A 27,688-nucleotide genomic window follows, 5' to 3' on the forward strand; every position below is an offset into this window, starting at 1 on the left:
CACAGGTGTACTCTAATCTGGAGGGGGTCAGTGCCGAGATCTCTGTGACTAGATTCCACTAGATTGTGAGGAAAGGCCTCAACTGGCAAACGTGGCAGGCACTATGGTGATTTGCCTCTCTGACTGTGAGTCTGGGTCAAACTGGAAGGGAAGAGGAGTGAACTCCACCCAGAGTCAGCAGTCTCCCAGACCTTGATCCGAGCTTACGCCGAGCCACAGCTTTTTAACATTGTCTGGACTGAGGTTCAGTTTATTGGTTAAATGGAACCTGGCTGCATGATTCAGAGCTCTCTGGCTAGGCCTTTTGCACAGTAGAATAATCCACCTGGAAATGGAAGACAGATATTTGGCTGCCTTTGTCTGTATGCTAAGCAGCATCTATTCCTTGAAGTGGCCACAGTTTTCCAGATTGAGCTGGAAGATATTGGGCAAAAAAGCAGCATTTTCTTTGTGAGGTGAAAAATCTATGCAGAGTCAAACATTCATAATTTGAGAGAAGTGAACACCAGGCAGATCCCAGACAGCTGATGGAGCTTAAGGTCACCCAGATTTTTAAATTTTTATTTTATTTATAGTCATACTTTTTCACTGACTCTCACCTGGATGGTCCAGGGCAGGCTAGCCTGATCTTGTCAGATCTCAGAAGAAGAGTTTGGATTTATATCCCCCCTTTCTCTCCTGTAAGGAGACTCAAAGGGGTTTATGATCTCCTTTCCCTTCCCCCCCCCCCAGCAAACACCTTGTGAGGTGGGTGGGGCTGAGAGAGCTCTGTAGAACTGTGACTAGCCCAAGGTCACCCAGCTGGCATGTGTTGGACTGCACAAGCTAATCTGGTTCACCAGATAAGCCTCCACAGCTCAAGCGGCAGAGTGGGGAATCAAACCCGGTTCTCCAGATTATATCTTGTCAGATCTCAGATGCTAAGCAGGGTCACTTGTGGTTAGCGCTTGGATGGGAAACCACCAAGAAAAGAATTCCAGGTTTGTTATGCAGAGCAGGCAATCACAAAGCATCTGTAAATGTCTCTTGCTTTGAAACGGTATAGGGTTGCCGTGTCATCTCCAACTTGATGGTACTTTCCACTACTTTTTTCACTAATCATTCTAGTAAAGCAGAGCTGCCATACCCTGGACTTTAGAGGTGATTCTGATAACTTTCTAGACCCAGGGTGCTCCTTTAAGAGTCAGCGACGCGTGGTGTAGTGGTTAAGAACAGGTGGATTCTAATCTGGAGAACTGGGTTTGATTCCTTAGGCCTCCCCCTGAGTGACAGGCTTATCTAGTGAACCAGATGTGTTTCCACACTCATACATTCCTACTGGGTGAACTTGGGCTGGCCACAGTTCTGCCAGAACTCTCTCAGCACCACCTACCTCACAAGGTGTCTGTTGTGGGGAGAGGAAGGGAAAGGAGCTTGGAATCCACCTTGAGTTTCCACATTGTGTCATTTGTAATGTTTAGCCTCAGAAGTCTCATGAGCCACACCCCAATAGCTCTGTATATAGGAAAGCATCTTTAACTCCATGTGTTTATAGAAGGACATGCCTCAGTTTTCAGAGGTAATGTATAGGATTTAACATGGTTGCTTGTATTGCATTTTGATTTGATTTTAAACCAAGCTTTTTTTTAAAAAAGGCACTCCCTGTAATTGAAATGTTTAAAAAAAGAACTAGACCCCATTTTTAATTTTTAATTCCAGTATGAATCGGGCAAAAATAGATTTTAATCCCATTTTGCCCATATAAATGTCTATAGTTGCACTGTAGCTATGGAGAATTGGTTTTTGTAGAGAGTCTGTGCCTTCTCCAAGGATTAGATCTATTTATTTCTAGTGTTGCCAGATCTCTTGGCCAGGGCAGGTGCCGTGGGGGAGAGAAGAGACTTGCTTTTCCCTATAGAACCATCTTGCTTCTGTGAAGTCTGAACTGTTTTGTCTTGTGGGGATGATACTGTTCTCTTGATGCCCTGGGCGGGAGGGGAGAGCATCTATATTTTCCTCCTCCACTGGAAAAAAAAATCCTCTCAATATATGCCTCGTGATTTATTTTCGTTTTAATTTTACCAATAGCCAGCTGCCTAATATGCCCTTTCAGACAGCAAGCTTTTATCTTACCTTCTTTCCCTGCGCAAGGATTTGTCCAACCCTTTCCCCTCTCTCTCCTTCTTTAAATAATTCCAAGGACAGATCCTTTTTGTGGGAGGTGCCCCGTCCCTGCAAAAGCAGCATCTCTGTGCAAGACATGCCGCGTTTGAAGCTGGTGAGGCAGAGAGCAGCCATGAAATTAACATGATGCTCCAATCTGAATTGGCAGGGAACGGCTGGTGGGGAGGGGGGAGACGGGAGCCAGCACAGAAGTAGCAAAGGAGGGCGGGTTCGCTAGTGCCTGCTAGGAAGGTGAGGACTAATATCTGATATCTCATGGAGGTTGGGCCTTCTCACAAGATGCTAGCAGCCCTTGGGATAGCAACACCAGCATGAGAGACTAGGCTTGAAGGGGAAGAGCTGGATTCTCACATCACTTGACCATCGGTGTTGGTGGTCCCGCCTTTGGGTGAGTCTAAAACTTGCCTAAGGCTTGATGTGGATGGCCCAGGCTAGCCTGATCTTGTCAGCTCTTGGGATATCAGCAGGATTGACCCTGGTTACTGCTTGGATGGAAGACCTCCAGTGAGTACAGGGGTCGCTATGCAGTGGTAAGCAATGGCAATTCTCCTCTGTTGCCTTGAAAACCCCTCAGGGTCATAAGTTGGTTGTGACACTTTCCATCACCATTTAGGCCCTGGTTGAGGGTTTATGACCTGGAACACTCATAGGTGTCAAACTCGGGGCCCTCCAGATGTTATGGACTACAGTTCCCATCAGCCCCTGCCAACATCATGCTGGCGGGATGATGGGAACTGTAGTCCATAACATCTGGAGGGCCGTGAGTTTGACACCTGTGCTCTAGGCAAATTCAATGAAATGCATTCTTCTAATCTCTTGCATTGAAAACCCTGTGAGGTTGCCATGCCAGGTGCCACTTGAGGGCAAAAGTGGCCTCCCTGAAGAAGGTCTCCTTCAGACACACCTGATTTCCTCTTCACCCATCCAGTAATCAGCAGGACCATGCTAAGCAGAGTTTCGCCCTTCCAGCTCTGCTGAAGTCTTATGGTGTGACTCTTAGGGCAGAATCATGCACTTTCAGTCCACTTTCACAATTGTTTGCAAGTGGATTTTGCTATTTCACACAGTAAAATGCAGCTACAAAGTGCATTGAAAGTGGATTGAAAGTGCATTATTGTGCATGAGGGAAAGTACCCTTAGGATGGCCCCGGAAGTTGAAATTAGAATCAGGAAGTCCCCAGTTCAAAATTTACCTCAGTTTGAAACCTGTAAGTTAGGAGGAGCAGTGGCATGGTGGTTAAGAGCAGGTGCATTCTAATCTGGAGGAACCGGGTTTGTTTCCCCGCTCTGCTACCTTAGCTGTGGAGGCTTATCTGGGGAATTCAGATTAGCCTGTGCACACCCACACACGCCAGCTAGGTGATCTTGGGCTAGTCACAGCTTTTCAGAGCTCTCTCAGACCCACCCACCTCACAGGGTGTTTGTTGTGAGGGGGGAAGGGCAAGGAGATTGTAAGCGCCTTTATATCCCCCCTTGAGAAAGGGGGGATATAAATCCAAACTACTCCTCCTCCTCCTCCTCCTCCTCCTCCTCCTCCTCCTCCTCCTCCTCCTCCTCCTCCTCCTCCTCCTCTTCTTCTTCTTCTTCTTCTTCTTCTTCTTCTTCTTCTTCTTCTTCTTCTTCTTCTTCTTCTTCTTCTTCTTCTTCTTCTTCTTCTTCTTCTTCTTCTTCTTCTTCTTCGTCTGACCTTTGCTGCCTTTCCCTCTCTGACCACATCAGCCTCTTTGAATATGAAGACTGATGTTAACCTACCTTATAGGGTTATTGTAAGGATTCTGGCAAGGAGATGCACATGAGATTCTTTGAACACTCTGAAGCAGAAGACGGGTGTGGTGTTATTTCCTCTTCTGTCTCCCTGTTCTCCTGAATGGAAGAGCCAGGTACCAGGTTTCTAGCACAATGAGCTATCTGTAGTATGGAAACATAAGCCAAGGTTAATGTGTATTAACCCCCAGCCTCCTTGTAAAATACCTGGAGTCAAGGTCATTAACTGAAATCAGCATCGGCGGGAAGTCTAATGAGAAAGTTTCACCCAGGGCACATCATAAATACATGGAAACAGTTGCGGCAGGATGTTGTAATTGCCTGAGTATCATTTACCCGGCTACATGGAGGTCTGTTGTTTGGCTGATTTGCAGACATTCAGAACAAGAGCTAGGATTGCAAGCTCCGTGTTTCAAGCGGATGTTTGCCGTCGTCTCCTGCTTATAAGCAGTCCCTGGAGGATCTGGCTACCTTCTATCCAAAGACAGATTGCTGAGCTTGATGGACCATTCATTTTACGGTCAAATGTTCCTGGCTGGACATCGCCACTGTTCTTATCCTTTGCCATTACATGAAAAGCCTGGAATGATGTTTGGTGCCTGGTTATTTTAGTGGCCCAGAGTCCCTGAAATCTTTTTTCCTCCCATTGGCTAGGGATGCATAGACATTGAATAATCCGTCAGGGCGGTGGCTGTCTTTACAAGGTGCGGAGCTGTCCTACAGTAGTGGAAGAAGAGTTAGTTTTTATACCCCACTTTTCTCTACCTTTTTAAGGAGTCTCAAAGCAGCTTACAGTCACCTGCCCTTCTCACAATAGACATCTTGTAAGGTAGGTGGGGTTCTGAGAGTTCTGAGAGAACTGTGACTAGCCCAAGCTCCCCAGATTAAAGTTCACCACTCATGTGGAAGAGTGGGGAATCAAACTCTGATCTCTAGGTTATTGTACGCTACTTTTAATCCTTATACCATGCTGAGTCACCAGAAGCAAATCGGCTCCCTGTCTTTTCAAATGTGCCAGCTTGTGCCAACGTGGTGTAGTGGTTAAGAGCAGATGGATTCTAATCTGGAGAACCAGGTTTGATTCCCCACTTCTTCACCTGAGTGGCAGAGGCTTATCTGGTGAACCAGATTATTTTCTGCACTTGGGCTAGTCACAGCTCATTCAGTACTCTCTCAGAACTCTCCCACCTCCTACCCAAGGTGTCTGTTGTGGGGAGAGGAAGGGAAAGGAGCTTGTAAGCCACCTTGAGTCTCCTTACAGGAGAGAAAGTTGGGGTATAAATGCAAACTCTTATGATGATTATTTGGGATACAAAAACAGCATCATTTTACACTTGCGCTTGGCCCTTTATGCAAATTGCCCTTGGGCATTTTGAAAGGAAGGATCACCTGATGTCAGTGTACAAAATAAAGGGAATTCACCTGAATTATTTGCAGCTTTTTGTGGAAGGCTCTTTGGAACTAGAAAACGTTCATGAAGTTGTTTGTTACTCTGGGTGGAAGGTTGCAGGGGGACTTTGGGCCAGACGTTCTCTGACCTGCCTCACGGGGTGTATCCGTTCTCTGCATTCTGGAAGTCAAAATGGTTTTACTTCACAACATAGCTCAGGGCTCTGTGGGGGCTGGCACTGAGACTCTGCAGCTTCTGGTACTGGAAGGCCCGTTTGGCCATTAAGAGTTTGACAGTAATTTTAACAACACTGTTGTTCTGGAGTTTGTATCCCACATTCCCAATTCAACAAAATCCCCAGGGCAAAATCCCCAGGGCAAAATCCCCAGGGCAATGAAGCTAGACAGGGCTATTCAGTCTATATAAAAGACATGAGCTACACCTGACATGGGATGGCATGTGAATCTGTCTGATAGCACAGGAGAGAGTTAACACTTCTGCTTGCTGCTGTTCTGCACCTGGGAAAGGGACTGTGTGGGATACGAAACCATCTATAGCCAAGGACGGGAAGGATGCTATGATAGGTTTCAGTCCTGTCCCGTTTCCCCCGTCCCCCAGTGATCTAACTATGCAGAGTATTGGTTTTTAAAAAGAAAATTCATTTTCCGCTTAGCAGAGGTATAGCAAGGGAGGAAAGTACCTGGTGCAGTGGTGCATCTTCCGCTCCAGTCCTGCCCTGGAACGCCCCCACAGGCTGCGCGCCCAGTGCATCGTGCACGTCCTGCCCCCTTGGAGCTACGCCTCTGCCACCTCTGCCACTTAGACCTTTTCAAATCTAAAATGCTGCGTAGCCACTACTTCCACTTTGCTGCAAACATTCTGAGACGTGGTCCTTGGGAGGAATGATCACCACCCTACTCAAAACTTGGCAAGACATATAACAGCACAGTCGGCGTCTCTGATCCCATGCGAGTGCCCCTCCCACTTCCTGCACAGCCATGTAGCAAGCCTTGAAGGCACTCGGTAAGATAAAATCGTTCTTGCTGATAACATAATTAAAAAATTAAACAATTTTTTAAAAGGCAGATGAGATCAGTGAGCCAGCAGTAATAAAACCAGCTTAGCTTGTAGCTGAGCAGAACAACCTCCTTGGGGAAAGGTTCTGCTGTGCATTCCATTTGTTGAGGGTGTGAGGACTTCTCAGTCATGGCGCTGCACGTGTGGATAGCTCACCCTGGGGACACTTGCCTCACCCCTCTTAACTGTTACAAAAAGGATAGGAACTTGCCTTTTCCTCCCAGCTTTTAGTAGCCCCTCAATAGATGTTTGAGCTCATCCGAGCTTGGAAACTTATTAGGATAAGCCACGGTTAATACTTGGATGGGAGACCACCAAGGAAGACCAGGATTGCTGTGCATAGAAAGTCAATAGCAAACCACCTCTCCTTGTCTCTTGCCTTGAAAAGTCCTTGAAGGGTTTCCATAAATGGGTTGCTGCTTGATAGCTCCACCTCCTCCTGCTCCTCCTCCTGCTCCTCCTCCTCCTCCTCCTCCTCCTCATCATCATCATCATCATTAATGGCTGCTTTGCTGTTTCATTTTGCACCTGACTTTGTTCATGGTTGTGTTTTGAATTCTGAACTTTATTGGATTTTGAAGAAGAAGAGTTGGATTTATATCCCCCCTTTCTCTCCTGTAGGAGCCTCAAAGGGGCTTACAAACTCCTTTTCCTCCCCCCTCACAACAAACCCCCTGTGAGGTGGGTGGGGCTGAGAGAGCTCGGAAGAACTGTGACTAGCCCAAGGTCATGCAGCTGGCGTGTGTTGGAGTGTACAGGCTAATCTGAATTCCCCAGAAAAGCCTCCACAGCTCAGGCGGCTGAGCGGGGAATCAAACCCGGTTCCTTCAGATTAGAGTACACCTGCTCTTAACCACCACGCCACTGCTGCTCCTTTAATTCTTCATTCTTTGAAATCTGTGTTCGGTTTCTTAGAGAGCTTTATCATACAGAAGTATTTTGATAAACTGGGATGAGAAAATGAATGCACTTCCCTTGGGCTGACTAGACTGGATAGTTTTGCTGACGTTCGTAGTTTTGTTTGCGATGAAGATGGCAGATTTGTAGAGTACAAAAGGCATTGGCCCTGGGAAATTAAGTCTTCATGTGGATCGAGGTTTTTATAGCATGCCACCTCTACTCTTGGCTGACGCTGTACTCTGACCTCAGTTATATAAGTCAATCTGAAGGGAGTGAAGGGCAGGTGGAATGGGTGGCTTTGGGGACAGGAAATCAGTTTGGTACTCCCTCCCCCTATAACTCCATATCCAAGACTAAACTTTGATATCTTGACCACTGATTTGTTTTGCAAGATTAATATGTTGTTATTTGATCCCAATGTTCTCAGAAGCAGTTTACAACATATTAAAAGAAGACAGGGTCTATTTCCCCAAGGGCTTGTCACTGTATAAGAATACTGCGCCAGGCTGCTTGGAAAATAGTGTCTGTCCCTAGAGGGTGATGTCCCGGCACCAGCAGTAACAGTCTCTGGGAGGGTGGACTGCTTATTACACTTTTCATAAAAAATTGATGCCTGGAATGGGAGATTGAAATGGTACACTCCCCCATCTGTCATACAGCACAGCCAGACAGGAAAGTCACCTCCACAAACTTCATGCCTCACTGAAGTAAAATTGTACCAGTGCACATTAGTGCTTGTGCTAGAGTGTTCTTGGTGGCTTGTATCTTCCTGTTGTTCACCAGAACGTCATGTCCAAAGCAAGTAGCCTCCCTTTCATATTATTCTACAGAGCAGGGGTCTGCAACCTGCGGCTCTCCATAGACTACAATTCCCATCAGCCCCTGCCAGCATGGCCAAGTGACCATGCTGGCAGGGGCTGATGGGAATTGTAGTCCATGAACATCTGGAGAGCCGCAGGTTGCAGACCCCTGCTGCAGAACCTGCTCACCATTGAAATGCTACTGACTCATGCCTTCCAAAGACTTGCTCCAAGTGAGATTATTACCCTGCGCTACATGGTCTTCTTCTCTTCCAGATCTCTGACATCTACATCAGTGGCGAGTCTGGAGACATGTCCGCCAAAGAGAAGCTCCTCCTGTGGACCCAGAAAGTGACGGCAGGTTATGTGGGGCTGAAGTGCACCAACTTCTCTTCCTGCTGGAGTGATGGAAAAATGTTCAACGCTATTATTCACAGATACAGGTATGAGCCACCTGACCCCAGTAGCAGAGCAGCTCCACAAATAGTACCAGTTCTTTAGCTGAAGCAAGCTGTTCTGTAAATTTTGACCAGATGGAGGTGCAAATTCCAAGTTTTGATTTTGAAGTTTGATATTTGTGGATCCTTAAAAATGATCAATGTTTAAAACAGTTCCCACAACTTAATCATTTTACCCACATGTCATTTGACTCAATCTGTGCTGGAACATTGGGTTTATCTTTGTGGTAAATTTCGTACTCCAAGTTCTGAGTATTAGGTGTGTTCCTGCTTGTCCAGTAATCTGTGTTGGGGTATCTGTGTGCCTTGAGGTCTTTTTCCTAGGAATAAGCCCCACTGAATTGGAACATACTTCTGAGTAGACATAATTAGGATTGCTTCAGAAGTGTGTCTTTCCAGACTTTCTTGGAATCTTGGTGCCCTGGAGGGAAAAAAAATCAGTTCTTGGCTTCCTAGGGAATTGCTTAGCAACCTCAGCTTAAGTTCCCAGTTGTGGAGGAGAGAGATTAAAAAATGCAGTTTTTAGCGGTAGTTGGCCTGTCTTGGACCATGAAATATTTTGCCAAAGGGCTTATGACGGGTGTCCTCTTCTCCCTCTTGCCTTTGCAGAAGTTTCTGGCAGCATCAGTTTATGAACTCACAACCTTTTTGCTGTTTCCTGCAGGCCAGATCTTGTGGATATGGAAAGGGTGCAGATTCAGAGTGGCCGAGAGAACCTGGAACAGGCCTTTGAGATTGCTGAGCGGCTTGGGGTCACCAGATTGCTGGATGCAGAAGGTGAGAGGGAAGACAGTGGAGCTGAAGTTCTGTCATTAGGGTTGCGGCATGGCCTCACTTAGGTGTTCAATGAGATTCATATGGATTCATATGGATCTTTGACAGAAGATCTCTAAATCCGTATGTCCACATCACATTTGATGGGCGAGATCTGACTGTCCTTCACACTGGTGGTCACTGAAGAAGGATTAGATGGCAGCTCTGTGATTAAGTGGAATGTTGGTTGGTTGGTTGGTTGGTTTATATTTATATTTCTAGTATTATATTTCTGCCTTTTTCACTGGGACTCATGGTGGATTATACAGAGTAAGTCAGCACAATCAATAAAATGGGACATTCAGTAAAGAAGAAGAGTTTGGATTTATATCCCACCTTTCTCTCCTGTAAGGAAACTCAAGGTGGCCTACAATCTCCTTTCCATTCCTCTCCCCACAGCAGCAACCTTGTGAGGTAGGTGGAGCTGAGAGAGCTCAGAAGAACTGTGACTAGCCCAAGGTCACCCAGCAGGAACGTAGGAGTGTGGAAACACATGTGGTTCACCAGATAAGCCTCTGCCACTCAGGTGGAGGAGTGGGGAATCAAACCCATTTCTCCAGATTAGAATCCACCTGCTCTTAACCACTATACCACGCTGGCTCTCTTAAATAGTTAAATAGGATTTGAGTTGTAGAACCAACCAGAAATCTAAAGAACAGAACTGAAGCACAGCATGAAAGTTAATGTGACATATTAAATGATGACAAAACAGAATCCAAACTATACACTATAGTACAGACCGTAGTCCCTAATAATTTGTCCAAGTAACTTTGTCAGGCATATGTACTGTGCTACTCTATTGCCTGCATAGAAAAGCCTGCTTGAATAATTCAGAGTAAAAATAAAGCCAGGAGAGTGGGAGTCCTCCAGACCTTCCCAGGCAGCCCATTCCACAAGAAGGGGCCTCTGAGCAGACTAGCCCATGTTTAAAACCACGGCACTGTCTTTCAGGTTTATGCCTCTGCACAGAGAACAATTGGTGGTGCTCAAGCTGAGTCAGTTCTTGCCTGCATTGACTAATGCTTTTGTGAACAAAGAAATAAGAGATTAGGTTAACTGGATACCAGGTCATCTACTTTTGTTGAATTTCATGAAAGTAAAAAGATTAATACTTTCATGTTTGTCGTTCTGCTGAGGACATCCAGTTGAATGTCAAATCTTAGAGCTGATCTGTTTTGCTACCTATGCAGAGACAGAGCCTGTTCTTAGAAACCAATTTACCTATGCTGCAGAATGCTTCCTATGCTTCCTTCTCTCTGTCCTGGTCGCTTCTTGTGTGTTTGTGGGGAGAAGGGAGGGGAGATTGTGTTTGTGTTGTCAAAGGCTTTCACAGCTGGAATCAACTGGCTTTTGTGGGTATTCTGGGCTGTTTGGCCGTGGTCTGGTAATTTTTGCTCCTAGCGTTTTGCTCGCATCTATGTGATTACAAACGTAACAGCAAATGCAACTGTAAATCAACTCTGTTCAGACACATGCAAATGTTCCTTCCCCCCTATGAGGTGAACAAATGTATATTCCACCATACAATCATTCCACACTGTGCCATGAAGAGAAACACATCTCTCCGTGACATACCTCTGAAGTTGCCAGCCATAGATGCAGGTGAAACGTTAGGGCCACAAAGCCTGCAAAACCCACAACAATCAGATTGCTTGTGTATTATGTTGGAGGACTGAAGGTCTGAATGTTTCATTTGCAGCCTGACACAGTAAATAGCCTAGGAAAACCAATATCCTCTGGATCTGCTGTGCATGAAGAGCACTTGTCTTAATGGCCAATAAAACAGGAGGTAGCATTCACACCTTCCTTCCTTCTTACTTCTTGTGCCCCTTCTTGTTTCAGATGTGGATGTCCCCTCACCAGATGAAAAGTCTGTGATAACTTATGTGTCTTCAATTTATGATGCCTTTCCCAAAGTCCCAGAGGGAGGAGAAGGGATCAGTGCCACCGTAAGTTCTATTGCTGCTTGTTCTGTCTGGTTTGAATCTCTTATTTGTTGGCCAAGTGAATTTTGGAGGCAGTTTGGTCCAAAAACATTTCAGAGAATAGCAATAGAGGGCGTACATATGTGGAGAGATTACCTAGAGGACCAGGAAGCATGAACGTTGGCCTTCTACTATGCAAGGAAGAGTGATATATATTTATGAAAGAGGCTTCCTCATCTTCATAGAATCACAGAAGAGAACACAAGGTGGAAGACACCCCAAGGGCCATCAAGTCCAAACCCCTGGCGTGCAGGAAGACACAGTCAAAGCACTCCGACATGTGTTCATCCAGCCTCTGTTTAAAAACCTCCAAAGAAGAAGACTCCACCACTCTCCCAAGGCAGTGAATTCCACTGTCAAACAGCTCTGACGATCAGGAAGTTCTTCCTAATGTTTAGGAGGAATCTCTTTTCCTGTACCTTGAATCCATTACTCCGTGTCCTAGCCTCTAAGGCAGCAGAAAACAAGCTTGCTCCCTCTTCGATCTGGCATCCCTTCAAATAGTTAAACATAGTTGTCATGTCCTCCCTTAACCTTCACTTCTCCAGACTGAACATCGCCAGCTCCCTAAGCCCCTTTTTGTAGGCATGGACTCCAGACCTTTTAACATTTTGGTTGCCCTCCTCTGGACCAGTTCCAGCTTGTCAATATCTCTCTTGAATTGTGGTGCCCAGAACTGTACACAATTACATCCCTCAATCTTGACACTATACTCCTAGTGTCTTCAAATACTTAAAAATATGTCAGGATGAGGAGGGAAGGTAGATGTTTGTACTTTTGGTGCTGGCAGGAGGGAAAAAAGGAGGCGGTTGAACCTGACTGGGCAAAAAGATGCTGTTATTCATTAAAAAAACTGTATTCTGAGGGAGGAAGTTCAAAGGAAGATGGACAATCACCAGTCAGGGAGATTTTTCCAGATATAAAATGTCTGATCCTAGATAATGGAGGAGGAAAGAGCTGTGTATGCTGGCTTGGTCTCCTTAGAGAAAATGTGTGTGGGGTAGGGGTGGGGCGCGCGGGTGGAATTGAGGGACATTAGAAAAACGAGGTGACCCATTTTGTTCCTTTTCAGTTATGTGGGCCCAAGTCAAAACCTGGTACATTGCACAACGCAGAACACAATAATGTGGGTGCGTGTGCACACATGCTGAGGAAACTGACACTGTGGTACCGGTAGCAATGATTTAGTAGTGATGGAGGCATCAAAATATCCCACCTTTTGTCTTCCTGATTAAAGCTCTGCTTCTTACTGGTTCCAGTTTCTTCTCAATGCTTCTCAACAGTCTTTCTGCACAGACATGTGCCCAAAACACTATTCAGTGGTGGTGGGAAGTCAAGTCGTAGCTGACTTAATGGTGACCATAGGGTTTTCAAGGCAAGAGAAGAGCAGAGATGGTTTGTCATTGCCTGACTCCATGTAGTAACTGTGGTCTTCCTTGCTGCTTTCCTGTCCAAGTGCTAACAAGGTCTGGTCCCTAGTGATAACTATGTTGGAGAGCCATTCCTGCCCCCCCCCCCCGATAATTTAACTAAATAGAGTGGTCCACTGCATCAGAAATCTCCATGTGATCCTTCATGATTAGCAACGAAGCGTTGGCCTCTATCCCTCCTAAGATAGAGACCATCCATCAGAGCAATGTGGACTTGAAGCCACATTGAAAAGAATCAATGGCAGGAGTGTCTGTCTGCCATGAAAACCTGCCACTACCCATTCATTGTCTTCTCCCCAAACCGCAAGTTTGAAACTGGTCAATAGTTGTTTGGATCTTCTTTAGATAAATTGGGTTTTGAACAACAATGTAGCAACATCCTTGTTTGAAGGACCAGAAAGACTTCTCTCTGTTAGGGATTTGATTCATTATCTTAATGAGTGGAACTCTAATTTATTTTTAGAGGATTTTAGAAGCCAGGAAAGTTGACCTAGTTTACAGTCAGAGGGTTAGTATCTCCAGTGGTACAAGAAATACAGCCAACAAGAAAGAACTCTGCCAGCATCACACAGATCGATCTGAAACTGTCCATAGCAACTGGACTAGAAGGTGATCCCGACCCATCTACTGCCTGGCTATTTTTCAAGTTATCTTTCAAATCATATTGGATCAGAAGGATTTTATCTGTAAATAATCTTACCAAATCATCCCCGTTGTATGGCCAGATCACTGTCACCCAAGGAATTCATTCTAGGAGCCATCAGATCCTAAACCAGATTTCAAATTTAGCTGGATAAGTTGCAGTGGAGAAAAAAAATCCAACCATCCCCACCAATTAATCAACTTTCAAATGAGCACTGTGACATGATGGTGGTAGTGGAGGAAAATGCCTTCAAGTCACAGCTGAATTATGGCAATCTTGTAGGGATTTCAAGGCAAGAGATGTTGAGAGGTGGTTTGCCATTGCCTGCCTCCATGTCACAACTCAGGTATTCCATGATGGTCTCCCAATATGATGCTACTTAGCTACTGTGACCTAGTGAGATCTGGCTATCCAGGGCCATCCAGGTGTGGGCATCCTGTAACATAGCATCTCTGACTTGGTGCAGGTTGCTCGTTGAGGGTTCTGAAGCCATCATCCTTCTCTATTAAGTTCTCTCAGCAAACGTACCAAACCAGGGAGGTGGGAGTATTATTTATCAGTGGAGAGAAGGACGCCAGGAGGTGACCATCAATTGCTCTTTTAAGGAACAGACTCCTAAGCCCCATTTCCTCAAGTCCTGAGTGTTTAGAAAATCCCCATGGCTATCACATGTCTCCGCCTGGTGACATTATCCTTTTGCTTATTCCCAGGGGGTAGCAGACTCTCTCTGGACAGTAACTGCTGCCACCAACAAACCTGAATGAATATCTTGCTAGATAGATTTGTACATATAGCACACTGGCATTGCCTTTTTAAAGCACTCTCTAGTTGTTGCATCTCCTGTTTTGCTCATATTAACTGGCACAGGACCAATCTATTTCATTTTCATGCCTTAGGGACTCACTGCCCCTCCCCTTTACCATTCCTTGATAACAAACAAACAAAAATAAAAATACACAGTGTATGTTCGAGCATCAGGCTGAGCAAGAATACAAAGAGGTGAAAACAAGTAATTTAACATTTCTTTTCTCAGCTTGATATTTTGCCTGTTCTTTATTTGGGGAAGCTTCCTTTAGTAATTCATTTTGTGTAAACGGTACTCCTCCTACTACTTTTCACAGGAAGTGGACACACGGTGGCTCCAATATCAGAACCAGGTGGAATCGCTCGTCTCTTGGATCAAGCAGCACACGATAATGATGTCTGACAAATCTTTTCCCCAAAACCCTGTAGAGCTTAAGGTAGGCTTTGGGTACATTTTCTGCAGAAAATTTGTCACTTACAGCGCAGCTAACTCTCCAGGGAACAATTTCTGGGAGCCTCTCTCCCATCTAAGTGACCAGGATGGTCCTGGGAGATTTGGGCGGGCTTGAGATATGGGACCCTGGGGGCAAATCCTCTGCCCAGTCTGTTCAGACAATCAGTTGCAGACGCTGAAGCAAGTAACCTTTTGTATAAATGTTCAAGGAGTAGATCACAGGCTGAGCTGCAAAGAACTGCTTATTGTTTGCAAGAACTCTTCCATCAAGTATAAAAACAGTAAGCAGGGTTTGCAGTTCCTGTTCTGTGCAGAGATCACAGTGTACAGAGAAGCTTAAGAATGACCTAAGCAAAAGACGCTGTTCATTCCTTGCTCGTAGACATAGGTCGTAGACATAGCTTGGGGAAGCAGCCCGGGGATAACAATTGTTGAGTGTTGGCTGTGCAGAGAACCCTCAGGAGAGGACAGGATGTGTGTCAAGTCAAACCCCAAGTCAAACCCCACCACCTTACAATTTGCCCATCTGTAAAACTGGAATAGCAACAATTTTTAGGAGTCCCTGCTATTGCAAGGAGAGAGTTACTAGTGGTGATTGGCCCAAGTGGTCGCATGTTAAAGAGGTAGGGAAGTTAGAGTGAGACTGACTGAGTCGCTCAGAACCTCAGGGAGAAATTCCTTCTCACCTGGGTTTGGCTTCCAAAGAATATGTGAAGATATGACCTGAGTGATCTGTTCAGACAAGCCTCAGGATCGCAGAGCTCCTTAGCTTCCATGAGTAGTTGTTTGCTGTGGTTTATCTTTGATATGTGTGGTAGTGGTGAGGCTGCTCATGTCTCTCTGAAGGCCATGGACTGGAGTTGCACAGCTTTGATTAGAACCCTGGACAAGAAAAACTTGGTGATTTTTGTAGTCTCCTGACTGGACAGACAAACGTTGACATATAAAAGAAAAACTTGCAAAAATCTGAATGTTGACAGAAGCTGGCCATGGAAGATCCCATAGAGAGGGATAGATTTTAAAAGAGCTAAAGGTAAACAGGAGCGTCAGAAAGAAATGAAATGTAGGAAGAACCTTGCTGCACTGCTTGCTATTCGCTGCCATAGGTGAACACTTACAGAGGCCCCATGAGTGAGGATGCATGGTGTTTTCACAGAACAAATCAGGAAACCAGGGTGGTGATTCCCTTTGTGTCTCAATTCTTGCAGGCACTTTATAATCAGTACATACACTTCAAAGAAACAGAGATCCCAGCGAAACAGCAAGAAAAAAGAAGTATTGAGGAACTGTATAAACTGCTGGAGGTATGTTCTTGGATAGACCCAGATGATTAATTGTATCCTTGCTTGTAAAAAAAAAAAATCACACTGTTCAACGTTAGCTTTGCCTTTACATTTTTCTATTTTTTTAAAGTAGGGCAAGCAGACTTTTGTGTCCCTGGGCTTGTTATTTTATTTCTTTGATTTAATTATTTACAACTGATATCTTGTGCTCATGATCCAGAGCCTATGGGATAGGGTGCAGTAATTAATTTCCTGTCACTGGAGCAACTGGTATAGTTAAAATCTGAGGAAAAAAATAAAGTGGTATGAAGCTGACATGTAAAAAAAGCCCCTAGTAAACTCAGGGCCTGAGTAAAAAGCAATATTTTTTGCCCGGTCCCAACAGCTACCAAGGCCAATCACCAGCTGTGCCCAGCTGTGAGGGAAATTATTCTTGGGGCACCTTTTATGGACTAGTTAAAACGTACTAATTGGATCTAAACCGTACAGTCATTTTAAGTAGGAAAATGAGGCAAACAGGAGGGTCAAGGAGACTGGAAACCGAGCCATAGTGAGGGAGAACTGCGCCCAGGGCATATGTGTGCCCTGCGCCCCTGCCACACCCCCTCCATGCCCCTGCACGTGCCCAGTGCATGACACCACCACTACCACCCCCGCCCCCTGGGCGCTACGCCACTGACTGGAAATGTAGGAAGTACAGTGGAACCTTGGTTTTCATTGCCTTTGGTTTTCATCGGTTTCGGTTTTCATCTATTTTTTTAGTGAAAAATTTGTCTTGGTTTTCATCGATTTGCCTTGGTTTTCATTGATTTTCAGTAAGGTGCAGGGGTTTGTGGAGAAAAATCACCCGGACAAAGCTGTTGCAGGCCTTGTCTGCAACTTGTTTAATGACAATGTCTTGCCCCATTTCAGACAAATCTTAAAGAGGCGTCAGAAACAGACCTCTTTGGACAGCTTTCTGGTGCGACATTGGTCCACAGGCTCTGAAGCTGGTCCTGGTGTTATTGTTGTTACTGTTTTCAGCATTAAACACTATGTTTATTCACCAAAAAATGTGTTTTGGGTATGTTTTTTGGAGTGCCTAGAACAGATTAATTGGATTTACATTGATTCCTATGGAAAAGTTTGCCTCGGTTTTCATCGGTTTCGGTTTTCATTGATTCTTTTTGGATGGATTACTGACGAAAACCGAGGTTCCACTGTATTTTACTCATGTAAAATCCAAATCTAATCAAGCAACGAACATAGGTCTTTCATTAGTTATGCTGAGCTAGTTAGCCCCTGTAACAGTTAGAGAGTCCAGGTTTTGAAAACATAGTTAACACCTCTAATGAGCAAGAAATCCCAAGTCATTCCTCAAGTGGGATGGGTGTGGGGGAGGGATTAGCATGAAGTCTTGTAATGAATCCCAGTTCAGTAGTTTCACGATTGAGTCTTCCTTCTGATTTCTTTGGTTGAATAATTAGGTATTTCAGGTCTGAAGGAAGGTCCAGAGAGACTGAGAAATTCTTCCAGTGGCTTCTGAATATTCAGAGTGTTAATGTCATTGGTGAAATGCTGCTGTGTAAAGCGCTCTTCCCCTGGTTGCCACGTACCTCTCTAGAGTGGTGGAGATGCTCAACCAAAGGTCTCAAATGAGTCTTGCTGGCCCACTTTTACCACTTCAAATGTGAGGGGCCCCTTTTTGAGCCCTGCTTGCTGTAAACTATCCAGTAAAAGTCAGCAGTCATATTCCTGGGAGGGCCATAGAAGATGATGGATCAGGCCCCTCCCTCCAAGCAAACTGCCTGCAGTCCCTGTTGCTGACCCACTGCTCCAGCCAGTTCTCTTTGGATTTAAACCTGGGGTGGGGTGGGGAATACTGTAATTGGGGCCTCTCTTTTTTTGTTGATCAGAAATTGCTTCTGGCTAACAGTTGCCCTAAAAGGTAGCCTTTTAGATCAAGCAAGAAGTGAAGGAGATCTTTGTACCCTTCCTTAAAAGCGTTCTACCTTTGACTAAACGTTTTAACAGAGAGCCTTTCTCAGCTAGGCATCTTGAGCTGTACGTAGCATCTCTTGGAATCAAATGTAGGCTTTTTTGGTGGGGAGCCGGCTGAGCTTTGACAAGTCAATTGTCAGATCCCCAGATAGGCTTTCTCTGCATGGTTGTACCCTTGCAGTGATTTGGATTCCTTTTGGGGAGAGAAATGGGACCAAGTCCTGATCGTCAAAGCCTTTGGCCAAGTATCCATTCTGCCAGTGGGTGTCACATCAGAGGGTTGGGCACAAAGCGCATGAAGTTTTAGAAATGTCTTGTGTTCTGTCATGAGCTTATTTCTAATGGACAAGGGTGTCTGTATCTGCCCGTCATTCCACGCCAGGTTCTTGCTCTGTAGTGCAAGGTTAGACCCAGACTGGCTCTGTCACCTGGACTGTATCAAGCATCCTTTCTTAAGGATTTGTCCTCAAATCAAGTTCACAGTCAGATTTCCCTTTGTTGGGGATCTGGTTATGATTCTACTTACAAGCTGTCTCAAGCACGTCTCTGGAGATGCAGCATATATAATTCTCCACATTCTGCATCTTCTTCCAAGACAACAGAGAAAGAAACTCTGCAATGGCTGTTTTGCAGTTTTGTTAAGATACAATCTATCTGTTGCATCAAATAGAAAGTGTTTGACATGAAAAACTTCGTTATTTACTTGTTCCAATTCGGTGTTTTGGGGGATGAGGCCTTCCCAGAGGACACAGAAATGCCACAATGGGCCCTAGACACCAGCTGCTTTTCCCTTATTTTTTTCAGACTTGGATTGAATTTGGCCGCATTAAGCTGCCCCAGGGATATCATCCCAACGATGTGGAGGAAGCATGGGGCAAGCTCATAGTAGAGATGTTGGAGCGTGAGAAGTTACTACGGCCAGCAGTGGAAAGGTGGGTAACGAACTCTAGATATGAGCAGTGTGATGTGAGAATGATGATAGCAGCACTTGTGAATTGCTTTGTCTGGTCATAAAGTAGTATTCAAAATAAGCAACCCCAATTATGAACGTTAGGCTTGACGACCACCAGATGGTACCTGGAGGTCTCTTGGGACTGTATCTGATCTCCAGGAGACAGAGAAAATGTCCACCTGGAGAAAATGGTCACTCTGGATGGTAGACTTTATGGCATCACACCCAATGGAAGTCCCTCCCCAAAACCCATCCTCCACAGGCTCCACCCCCAAAATCTCCAGGTATTTCCCAACCGGGATCTGGCAACCCCACATAACTGTATAATATCTATCTTATGCTTGGTTATCTGAAGTTAGTGCACTTAATTAAAACCGGACTATTGAAGAAGAATAGTCCACTTATCTATTCCCATACAAACCTACCCATCTGCTGTAGTCATGTTCGGGTCGCCCCGCCATCTGAGGCTAAATATGTAAATATTTGTTGCTTATTTTAACCATATTGTATTTTAGATTGTTGTACAGCTGCCCTGAGCCCTTCGTGGATGGGTGGGGTACAAATTTAAAAACAAACAAGTATTAAAGAAAGTATTAAATTTAAAAACAAACAAGTATTAAAGAAAGGTAACCCAAGCAAGGGCCTTCTCAGTCGTAGCACTGAAACTTTGGGACCCCACCCCCATCCCAGAACATCAATCTGTCTTCTTCTGTCATTATCTTCTGCCAATAGGTGGAGATTTTTAAATTTTCTGGCTTTCCCTTCTCTCTGTTAGGGCCTTCATGTGTTGTGTTTAGTTGTTTTAAATATTTTATGTATGTGTATATTTTAAATACTTTAATATTTGACATGTTTTAATGTTCATTGCCTTGAGGACCCTGAGGTGGGCGGAAGAAAGGCATGGAAATGTTTCAAACGTTTTAAATAATGAAATATAATCCACCAGGGACATCCCCTGTATTGCGGATGAAAGGGATGTGCAGATTCAGCATCTTTGTGAGCCGGTGGAAATCCAGGCTCTTGCAGGAGATTTGCTCAGGAAGTGGCCCTAGTAGGATGTATTCCCTGGACGTTGAAAGGAGAGTCTGGGTACCACACCGGACTTATCTGTTCTCAAGCTAACCTGCTCACATGCCTCATATTTGACACTTGCTGAGCAGCAGGCAGCTAGGTTGGGTCACTTGACTTATCATGATTTATAAATTGTTAGTTCAAAGCTACAGGGATTTACTGCAGTATGAAAATAATATATATGTATTTTCCAGAAAATGTTCTGTCCCATTTATCCCCTAAATAAAGGACCTGAAGCAATTTAGATTAAAGCCATAATTCCAAACAGCAAAATCAAAACGATAAATTTACAGAGCAGGAGACAAATGCTGTAGTCCCAAAACATCCTGAAATGCCATCTTCAACAGCGCAAAGTGGAATTGTGACGTGGGCTTAAGCAGTGGCAGTTCCAGGCACCTGCTGAGACAAGCAGAATTGCTGAATGGGTTCAGATGGGGAGAGATGATCCTTCAAGTACATAGCTCTCAAGTTATTAAGAGCTTTAAAAGTGAGGACCCCAGCTCATGTCATTGAACTCAGAAACAAATAGACCACATTGGTGTTCAAAGTGACTAACCCCAGTAAGGAATTAGGCTTCCTATGTTTTAAATCATTTAAAGCTAGTGAGGTGTCTTCAAGGGCAGCCCCATGTCAAGCACATTACAGCAATCAATGTTGGTGTGGCATAGATCAGCATGGTTAGAAGGAAGATCACTTTTTCTGCTAGATGCAAGTTAAAAAAAATTTTGGCCCCATACTTATTTGTTTTTAAAAAAAGAAGATTAGGTCCAAAAAATCTCCTTCATTCTTATCTGAGGCTGTTGAAAGCCAGCGGCACAGTTCCACTTAGAACAACAGTCGTGTCCCCATCATCCCCTCTGGATTCAGGGTCAGCGTGCTGCCCCTCAACTGTGGATTTGGATACTGAAGACATTGAAGTAAAACTCTCTGAAAGTTTGATTGAACCGGGTGAAATTTGCTAGGCAGAGCTTGAATTTTCTTTTTAATTCAGAGGAAAGTAGTCAAATGAATGAAGAAAAGGCAGCAAAGAGTTTGTAATTGCAGGAGGGGAATAAAGGCAGTGTTAACTGGCAGATTCTCTCAGTGCAGGTTGGAATTGCTGCTACAGATTGCAAACAGAATTCAGAATGGGACTCTCAGCTGTGAAGAAAAACTCACCCTGGCAAGAAACACACTGCAGGCGGTGAGTGTTGACATTTCCTTGTTGACTGGTGTATTTCTAAGCCTTCTTCAGACTATGCCTACTGCCAGAGAATGCTCACCCATGGGCCCCTGCCTTACCAATGCAGGCGAGCAAAAATCCATTAATCCTCTCGTGGGGAAAAACTGCCTTTTGTCAGGTCTGGTTTAGTTCAAATCAGTATGCCAGAATTGATTCTTTGTTCCCTTGATCCTCGGTCTCCAACCCCCAAAGTTAATTATGTTCCTCAATATCTTGTTTCTGCTGGAAGTGAGTGAGGTCTCCTGGAGTTTTCTTTAGCCCCTCTTTTCCAAGGGCTTCCTCCACCCATATCTGTTTCTCATTCTGTCCTTGTTGTTTCCCGGGGTGCGTCAGCATTTCATCCCTCTGCACTTAATGCCCTCTCTATCCCATCTGTACACCTTCCTTTCCAGGCATGTATCCTTGCACATTTCCATGACAGGGGAACTGAATTAACCTTTCACATCCTCCACCCCCACTGCTGAGTGACGGTTGAGTTGCTAGCTTTCCCCCCATGGCTCAGTTGGGGTATTGGGGAACATTCTATGACATCAAACTTCTCCCCCACGAAATACTGGTGAAATGCCACGACACCATTGCATCTCAGCGATTGGCTGACGGGGGCATATTCACCATCCTTGCCTATCAAGGGTATTATCATGCATCTTGCTTTAATAACCTCAGATCCTCTTTCTCCAGGATAAAGCACACCTGGAGGCAGGTCAACTGGTGCAGTATGAATCTGACGTCGTCATGTACCTCCAGGAGTGTGAAGGGCTCATCCGCCAACTCCAAGCAGATGTTCAGATACTCCGGGATGAAAACTACTACCAGCTGGAGGAGCTTGTCTTCAAGTAAGGAGTGTTGGTGTGTGACTTGCTGGGGCTGGTAATTCAACAGGGAGTGCGCTATGTGCTGGGAGGGAGGGAAGGGGAGCTTGGGTTTATTATGTCTGCCTTGCTAAGGAGCCCGTTCCACCAGGTTCTCCTGCCCAAGCCCAGTTGCAATGAATGGGAGCTGCTTGAGAGTTTGCTCTGCTCTCGTGCAGTTCCTGTTGCTCCAATCGAGATCACCCAGGTGATATTCCTGGTAGACTTCTCTCTGGTCCAGTATCTCTCTGCTTCCCACACTCTGGAGCTTAATGATTCATGTGCATGAAATTTTGCTTCTTGGTGGGCTTGACAGCAGTACTAAGACCATTTACACTGGAGTGTATCTCCCCCGATCTGTATGGGAGATGAGGACCCCGGTTCCACATTTAGGGGGCAGACGATGAAAACCTTCCAGGTGGGCCCCCAGCAGAAAAGATATCCAACCCCTTTCTCAAAGCGCTCTGCGGGTGTGATCTAAGAGAGCAGCAGTGGCGTAGTGGTTAAGAGCAGGTGTACCCTAATCTGGAGGAACCAGGGTTGATTCCCCGCTCTGACGCTTGAGCTGTGGAGTCTTATCTTGGGAATTCAGATTAGCCTGTGCACTCCCACACATGCCAGCTGGATGACCATGGGCTAGTCACAGTTCTTCTGAGCTCTCTCAGCCCCACCTACCTCACAGGGTGTTTGTCATGGGAGGGGGGTGGGAAGGGAAAGGAGATTGTCAGCCCCTTTGAGTCTCCTTACAGGAGAGAAAGGGGGAGATAAAAATCCTCCTCCTCCTCCTTCAGTATGTCCATTATAATGAGAAAGGAAGTGGGACAGTGCACCAATGTCAAAGCGAATGAAAAATTTCACAATATAAGACTAGTTGTTCCAAGTGACTGTGTAATTTCAAAACAAGCTAAACAAATTTAATTTAACCAAAAAACAGGGAGCTATAAACATTTCATCAAAGAAACTTGTTATTTTCCAACTAATTTTGATTATGACCAGACAAGGAAAGACTATACTGATGGTTATGTATTTGAAACTGATTTGACTATTTACTTTGCTGAATTGAAGCTTGAGGAAAAGCCCTGTGTTTATAGCGTCCTATTTTTTGGTTACATTAACTTTGTTTAGCTTGTTTTGAAATTACAAAGTAGTTGTGACTGCTAGCCTTATATTGTGCAATTTTGCACTCGCTTGATGTTCTAAGTATGGGCAGAAGTGGGAGGAAAATCCTGGCTCATGTGTGTCTGGGTTCTGGCCTCTTTGGTTGACTTCTTGATGCTATGAGCAACAGTCCGATTTCCCTCCTCTTGGCTCTCTCCCAGGATTGTCCGGCTTCAAGATGAGCTTGTTACCCTGAGGTTGGAATGTACCAATCTTTACCGGAAGGGGCACTTTTCTTCCCCATCCTCCCGGGACCTGCTGCAGCCTTCCTCCTTGAACACCATGCACCTTAAGGCCGAACCCTTGCTGAAGGGAACGCACACATCCACCACTGCCTCTACCTCCTGGTTCCGGAAGCCAATGACCCGCACCGAGCTGGTGGCCATTTCGTCCTCGGAAAATGAGGGCAGCCTCCGGTTTGTGTACGAGCTGCTCTCTTGGGTGGAAGAGATGCAGGTGGGTTGGGGAAAAAAGGTAGACTGGGTAAACAGGGGAAAAATACAGTGAGACTATTGCTAGCGGGGAGGCGGGAACTCTTTCTACCCATGTTCAGACTGGCCAACATTGATTGGTTGCCTCTTTGGGGCTGGCTTTCAGCTGATGCAGTGAGTGTATATGGAAGGGCGACTGACAGATTTTTTATCTCATTTTGTGGTAATTTTTAACTTGATGGAAAGGGTGTTAAGTCACAACAGACTTATGGCAACCCTAAGGGGTTTTCAAGGCAAGGGACACACAGAGGTGATTTATCATTGCCTGCCTCTGCATAGCAACCCTGGACTTCCTTGATGGTCTCTCACTAACCATGGCTGATACCGCAGAACTGAGATCTGACAAGGTTGGGCTAGCCTGCACCATCCCAGTTATGGCACTAAAGCCTACAAAACAGTATCAGTGCATCTTGGAGGCTAAGGGGGAATTTCTTGGCTCTATCTTCAAACTAAAGAGAGACTACAAGCATGCTCTGGTTGTGGAGACTCTTTTCATGGAGGGAGTTGCACCAATGGAATCACCTGCCAGGAATGCTTCACTATATGCCCTGTAAAAGATGATCATGGTCCATGAATGTTGGTGTATCAAAAACAAAATTCATTCACTGAGATGGGGCAGAGGCAAAAAGGCAGTCCTTGATTATTCAGGCTAATATTGACATGTGGCTGGTCCCAACTGTTTAGGGAAGAAGCATGCTCAGCAGGGTCTGGTGTGTGTGAAAGTGTAGGAAACAATGGGGTGGGGATCTTTCTGGCCAATGCTGATTGACTGCCACTTTTTGGTGCTGTTTTCAGATGAAGCTGGAGCGGGCTGAATGGGGAAGTGACTTACCGAGTGTGGAATCTCAGCTGGAGGTGCAGAGGCATGTCCATACCAACGTAGAAGACCTGGGCTCCAGTGTGAAAGAGGCCAGGATGTACGAGGTGAGCAGAAAAAGCAGTGGCAGATTTTTACCCCACTTCAACAGGTGGAGATGCAGAAGACAAAGCAGCCATTATTATAATACAGTACTAGCAAGGAAAGACTTGGAGAACGTGGATTTACTCATAGACTAGGGAAGGGAGAGTGCCTTGCTTCAGCTTCTAAGGAAAATAATGGCTGTTCTGTGCAGCCACTGGCCCATTTTGCTTACCTCGGGGCTCTTCACTACGCAGTGGACTTGTAGTGGGGTCTCCTCATGTTTCCCTGTTTACTTGCAAGGAAACACTAACTCCTTGCTGCACAGTGTGTGGCCTGAACTCTCCCAGGCCTGCTTTTCTCTTTCCATCTATCAACTCACTCTTAAAGGCACAGATCTCATCACACCTTGTAGTTTCAAGATGGCTGGCTTTGTTAAAGCCCTTTAAGTAGCAGTTATAGTTATGATCCCCACACCACCCCATGAAAGAAGCAAAGCAAGGGGACCATGTCCTAGAGGTGATATTCTCTCCCCTATTCCCGACACACACAGAGAGAGAATTCTTGCCACCGCTGCTGCTGCTGCTGCTGCAGGAGGAGAGAGAGGCTTGTTATTCCTATGTTCCTGTATTAGATCTATCATTATTTCAATAGATCTAATATGGTAAAAATGCTTGAAGATGAAATAAAATTTTAAAAAGCCCTCCCAATCATTGGGAGGATGGAAATAGAGCGGGGTAGTTGGGATGGCTTTAAGTGTAGGGAGGACGTTTGGGGCAAAGCTGTGCTCACTGACAAATCTGCTCTTTTTTGTTACTTTCTTCTCCTAGGGTAAAATGTCCCAGAATTTTCGTACTAGTTACAGAGAGACGCTGGCTAAGCTGGAGACTCAGTACTGCAAGCTGATGGTGAGTGTCTCTTGTTGGTTTTTATGTGTGTGGCCAAGAGGGTCTTGGAGTACTAGCTTCTCTTTTGAAAAACCCCCCCCCCATTAAAAACTTTTCAAAGCAGAGGAGGGGACACATAAATTGTTCCAGTCTTTTAAAAACATGAACACACATCCTCTCACGTACTAAATTAACCCTTTCTGTGTGTGTTTATATATCTGAGGGCTCTTCCTTCCTTGAAAATTCTGCTTATGAAAGCATGATTTTTCTCAACCTAGGAAAATATAGTTCTTCCCTTAAGCAACACATATGCTGCTGTGTATGGAGACATGTGCAAATTTGGGTATAAGCAGCTACAAACAATTGAACCCCCCTCCCACACCATACTTGGATTCCTCAGTGACAACTTTTAACTTGGAAAAACATTGCTTCAGAAGCTACAGGAACAGCACTGTGTCCTTCTGCATCTGTGTCTCAAGGGCACAATGTGACATTATGGCCTTTGGAAAGGGACTTGCAAAGAATTGAAACCCAACTAGGAATCATCATGCAGGAAGGCCGTGAGCAGGGGCGTATCTGCTTGGGGACGTGGAGTAACCCATGTCCCTGGGTGCTACTAATCTGGTCACATGGGGGGTGCAAAATCAGCCTCCCACGTGACCAGATGCCTTCCACCGCAAAGACAACGAGGCAACAGGAAGTTCATGGTGGAAGGCACCTGGTCATGTGGGAGGCTGATTTTGCGGGACCAGATCTCCCCCCCTCCCCCCCAGTAACCAGAGGCAGCAGGAAGTCCTGCTGCCTCATCCTCTTCTGGCTCCCTCGGCCCTGCCCACCTCGTCGTTGGGGCTCTGCAGGGGATGGGGCTCCGTGACCCGCGGGGGGGATGCCCAGAGGAGGTTTTGTCCCCGGGCACTATTTCCCTCCCATACACCTCTCGCTGTGAGAATTAGTTAGATGACGCTTGGCTGTGGGCTGATCTTGGAAAGGTATTCGGGAAGGTGTGGGGGCTTGCAAAAAATGACCAGAGATGTTGTGGAGGTACCATACCCCATCCTATCTCTGCAGGAGACATCCAGCTTCCGACTGCGCCACCTCCAGAGCTTATACGGGTTTGTGTCTCAAGCCACCACAGAGTTAATTTGGCTAAATGAAAAGGAAGAAGAGGAGCTGGCCTACGACTGGAGTGACAACAACCCAAATGTGGCAGCCAAGCGGAACTATTTCTCAGTGAGTGGAAAAGACTGGCTAGGCTGGTGTTGGCGTTACCAGTGGTGTGTAAAAGTGACATCACTGGGCAGGCTCCACTAGAGATGAGAGCAAGCAGAAGATGGATAACCACAATAGTTTTGTGTCTTGCTGAACTTTTGGATTTGGGAGAAAAAAGGGCTGTTAGGGCAGACTGAACCAAGCTTCCTCCTTTTGTTTAATGTTCAGCTTCTGGTTCCTTCTGATCTCTATATTTTGTGGATCTTTGTGGGTCTTTGTGGAATTTGTGGGTCTTCGTGGAATTTGGAATCTTTGAGGTAGCATGATCAGCTTGTTCTGATCTTGATGGCCCGGGCTAGCCCAGTCTCGTCAGATCTCAGAATGTGGGTTAGATCTAGTTAGTATTGGGATGGGATATCACCAAGGGAGTCCAGGATTGGCAGACAGTGTCAGAGCCACCACTTGTGCATCTCTTGCTGTGAAAACTGTCCTGTGTTGTCATAAGTCAGCTGTGGCTGGATGACACTTTCTAGCAGGACCAACTTGTTCAGGTTAACGTGACATTGTTCTCCCCCAGCTTAACCCACAACTTCTAAATTCTGAAGACTCAAAGAGGTGTTTCCCACTCTTGCGCTGCCAGCCTTGCTGAGATTCTGGTGTTTGTTTTTTGTGTCTCAGTGTTGCTACGTTCATCATAGATCTTAGCGCTTTCCCACAAGCATGCCATTTCGCTGTCACTAAACCTCATAAGAGCCCCATGAGAAAAACAGGCTGATGAATAAAGGAGGAATCAAGGGGCAGCTAGAAAATTGAGTGATGCACCAAAGGGATTTCCCCCCCTCATTTTGTTGCTAAAGGCTTTTAGGCAAGCAGTGGTGGTGTGAAAAACTATGACTGAGACTTCTGGCCATGCGTCATCTCCGTCCTCACACCCCTCCCTCTGATTTTAGACAGAGAGGGGCCAGTGGAAGTCCCAGTGTTGTAGCAGCAAATATTAGACTCTTTGCA

The 27,688-nt window shown here is 45.4% G+C and overlaps 1 protein-coding gene across 1 annotated transcript in view; it reads left to right on the forward strand.

Moving 5' to 3' along the window:
- Positions 1-27,688, forward strand: part of MACF1 (microtubule actin crosslinking factor 1) — a 364,404-nt gene that overhangs the window by 158,560 nt on the left and 178,156 nt on the right. Inside the window, 12 exon segments of the mRNA XM_048501619.1 lie at positions 8,371-8,537; positions 9,217-9,329; positions 11,208-11,314; positions 14,545-14,664; positions 15,890-15,985; positions 18,749-18,876; positions 21,057-21,150; positions 21,868-22,022; positions 23,357-23,651; positions 24,482-24,610; positions 25,415-25,492; positions 26,540-26,701. Of these exon segments, the coding sequence (XP_048357576.1) occupies positions 8,371-8,537; positions 9,217-9,329; positions 11,208-11,314; positions 14,545-14,664; positions 15,890-15,985; positions 18,749-18,876; positions 21,057-21,150; positions 21,868-22,022; positions 23,357-23,651; positions 24,482-24,610; positions 25,415-25,492; positions 26,540-26,701 (1,644 nt within the window).

This window comes from Sphaerodactylus townsendi, linkage group LG06 (assembly GCF_021028975.2).
Source record: "Sphaerodactylus townsendi isolate TG3544 linkage group LG06, MPM_Stown_v2.3, whole genome shotgun sequence".
In the NCBI taxonomy this organism is placed as follows: Eukaryota; Metazoa; Chordata; class Lepidosauria; order Squamata; family Sphaerodactylidae; genus Sphaerodactylus; species Sphaerodactylus townsendi.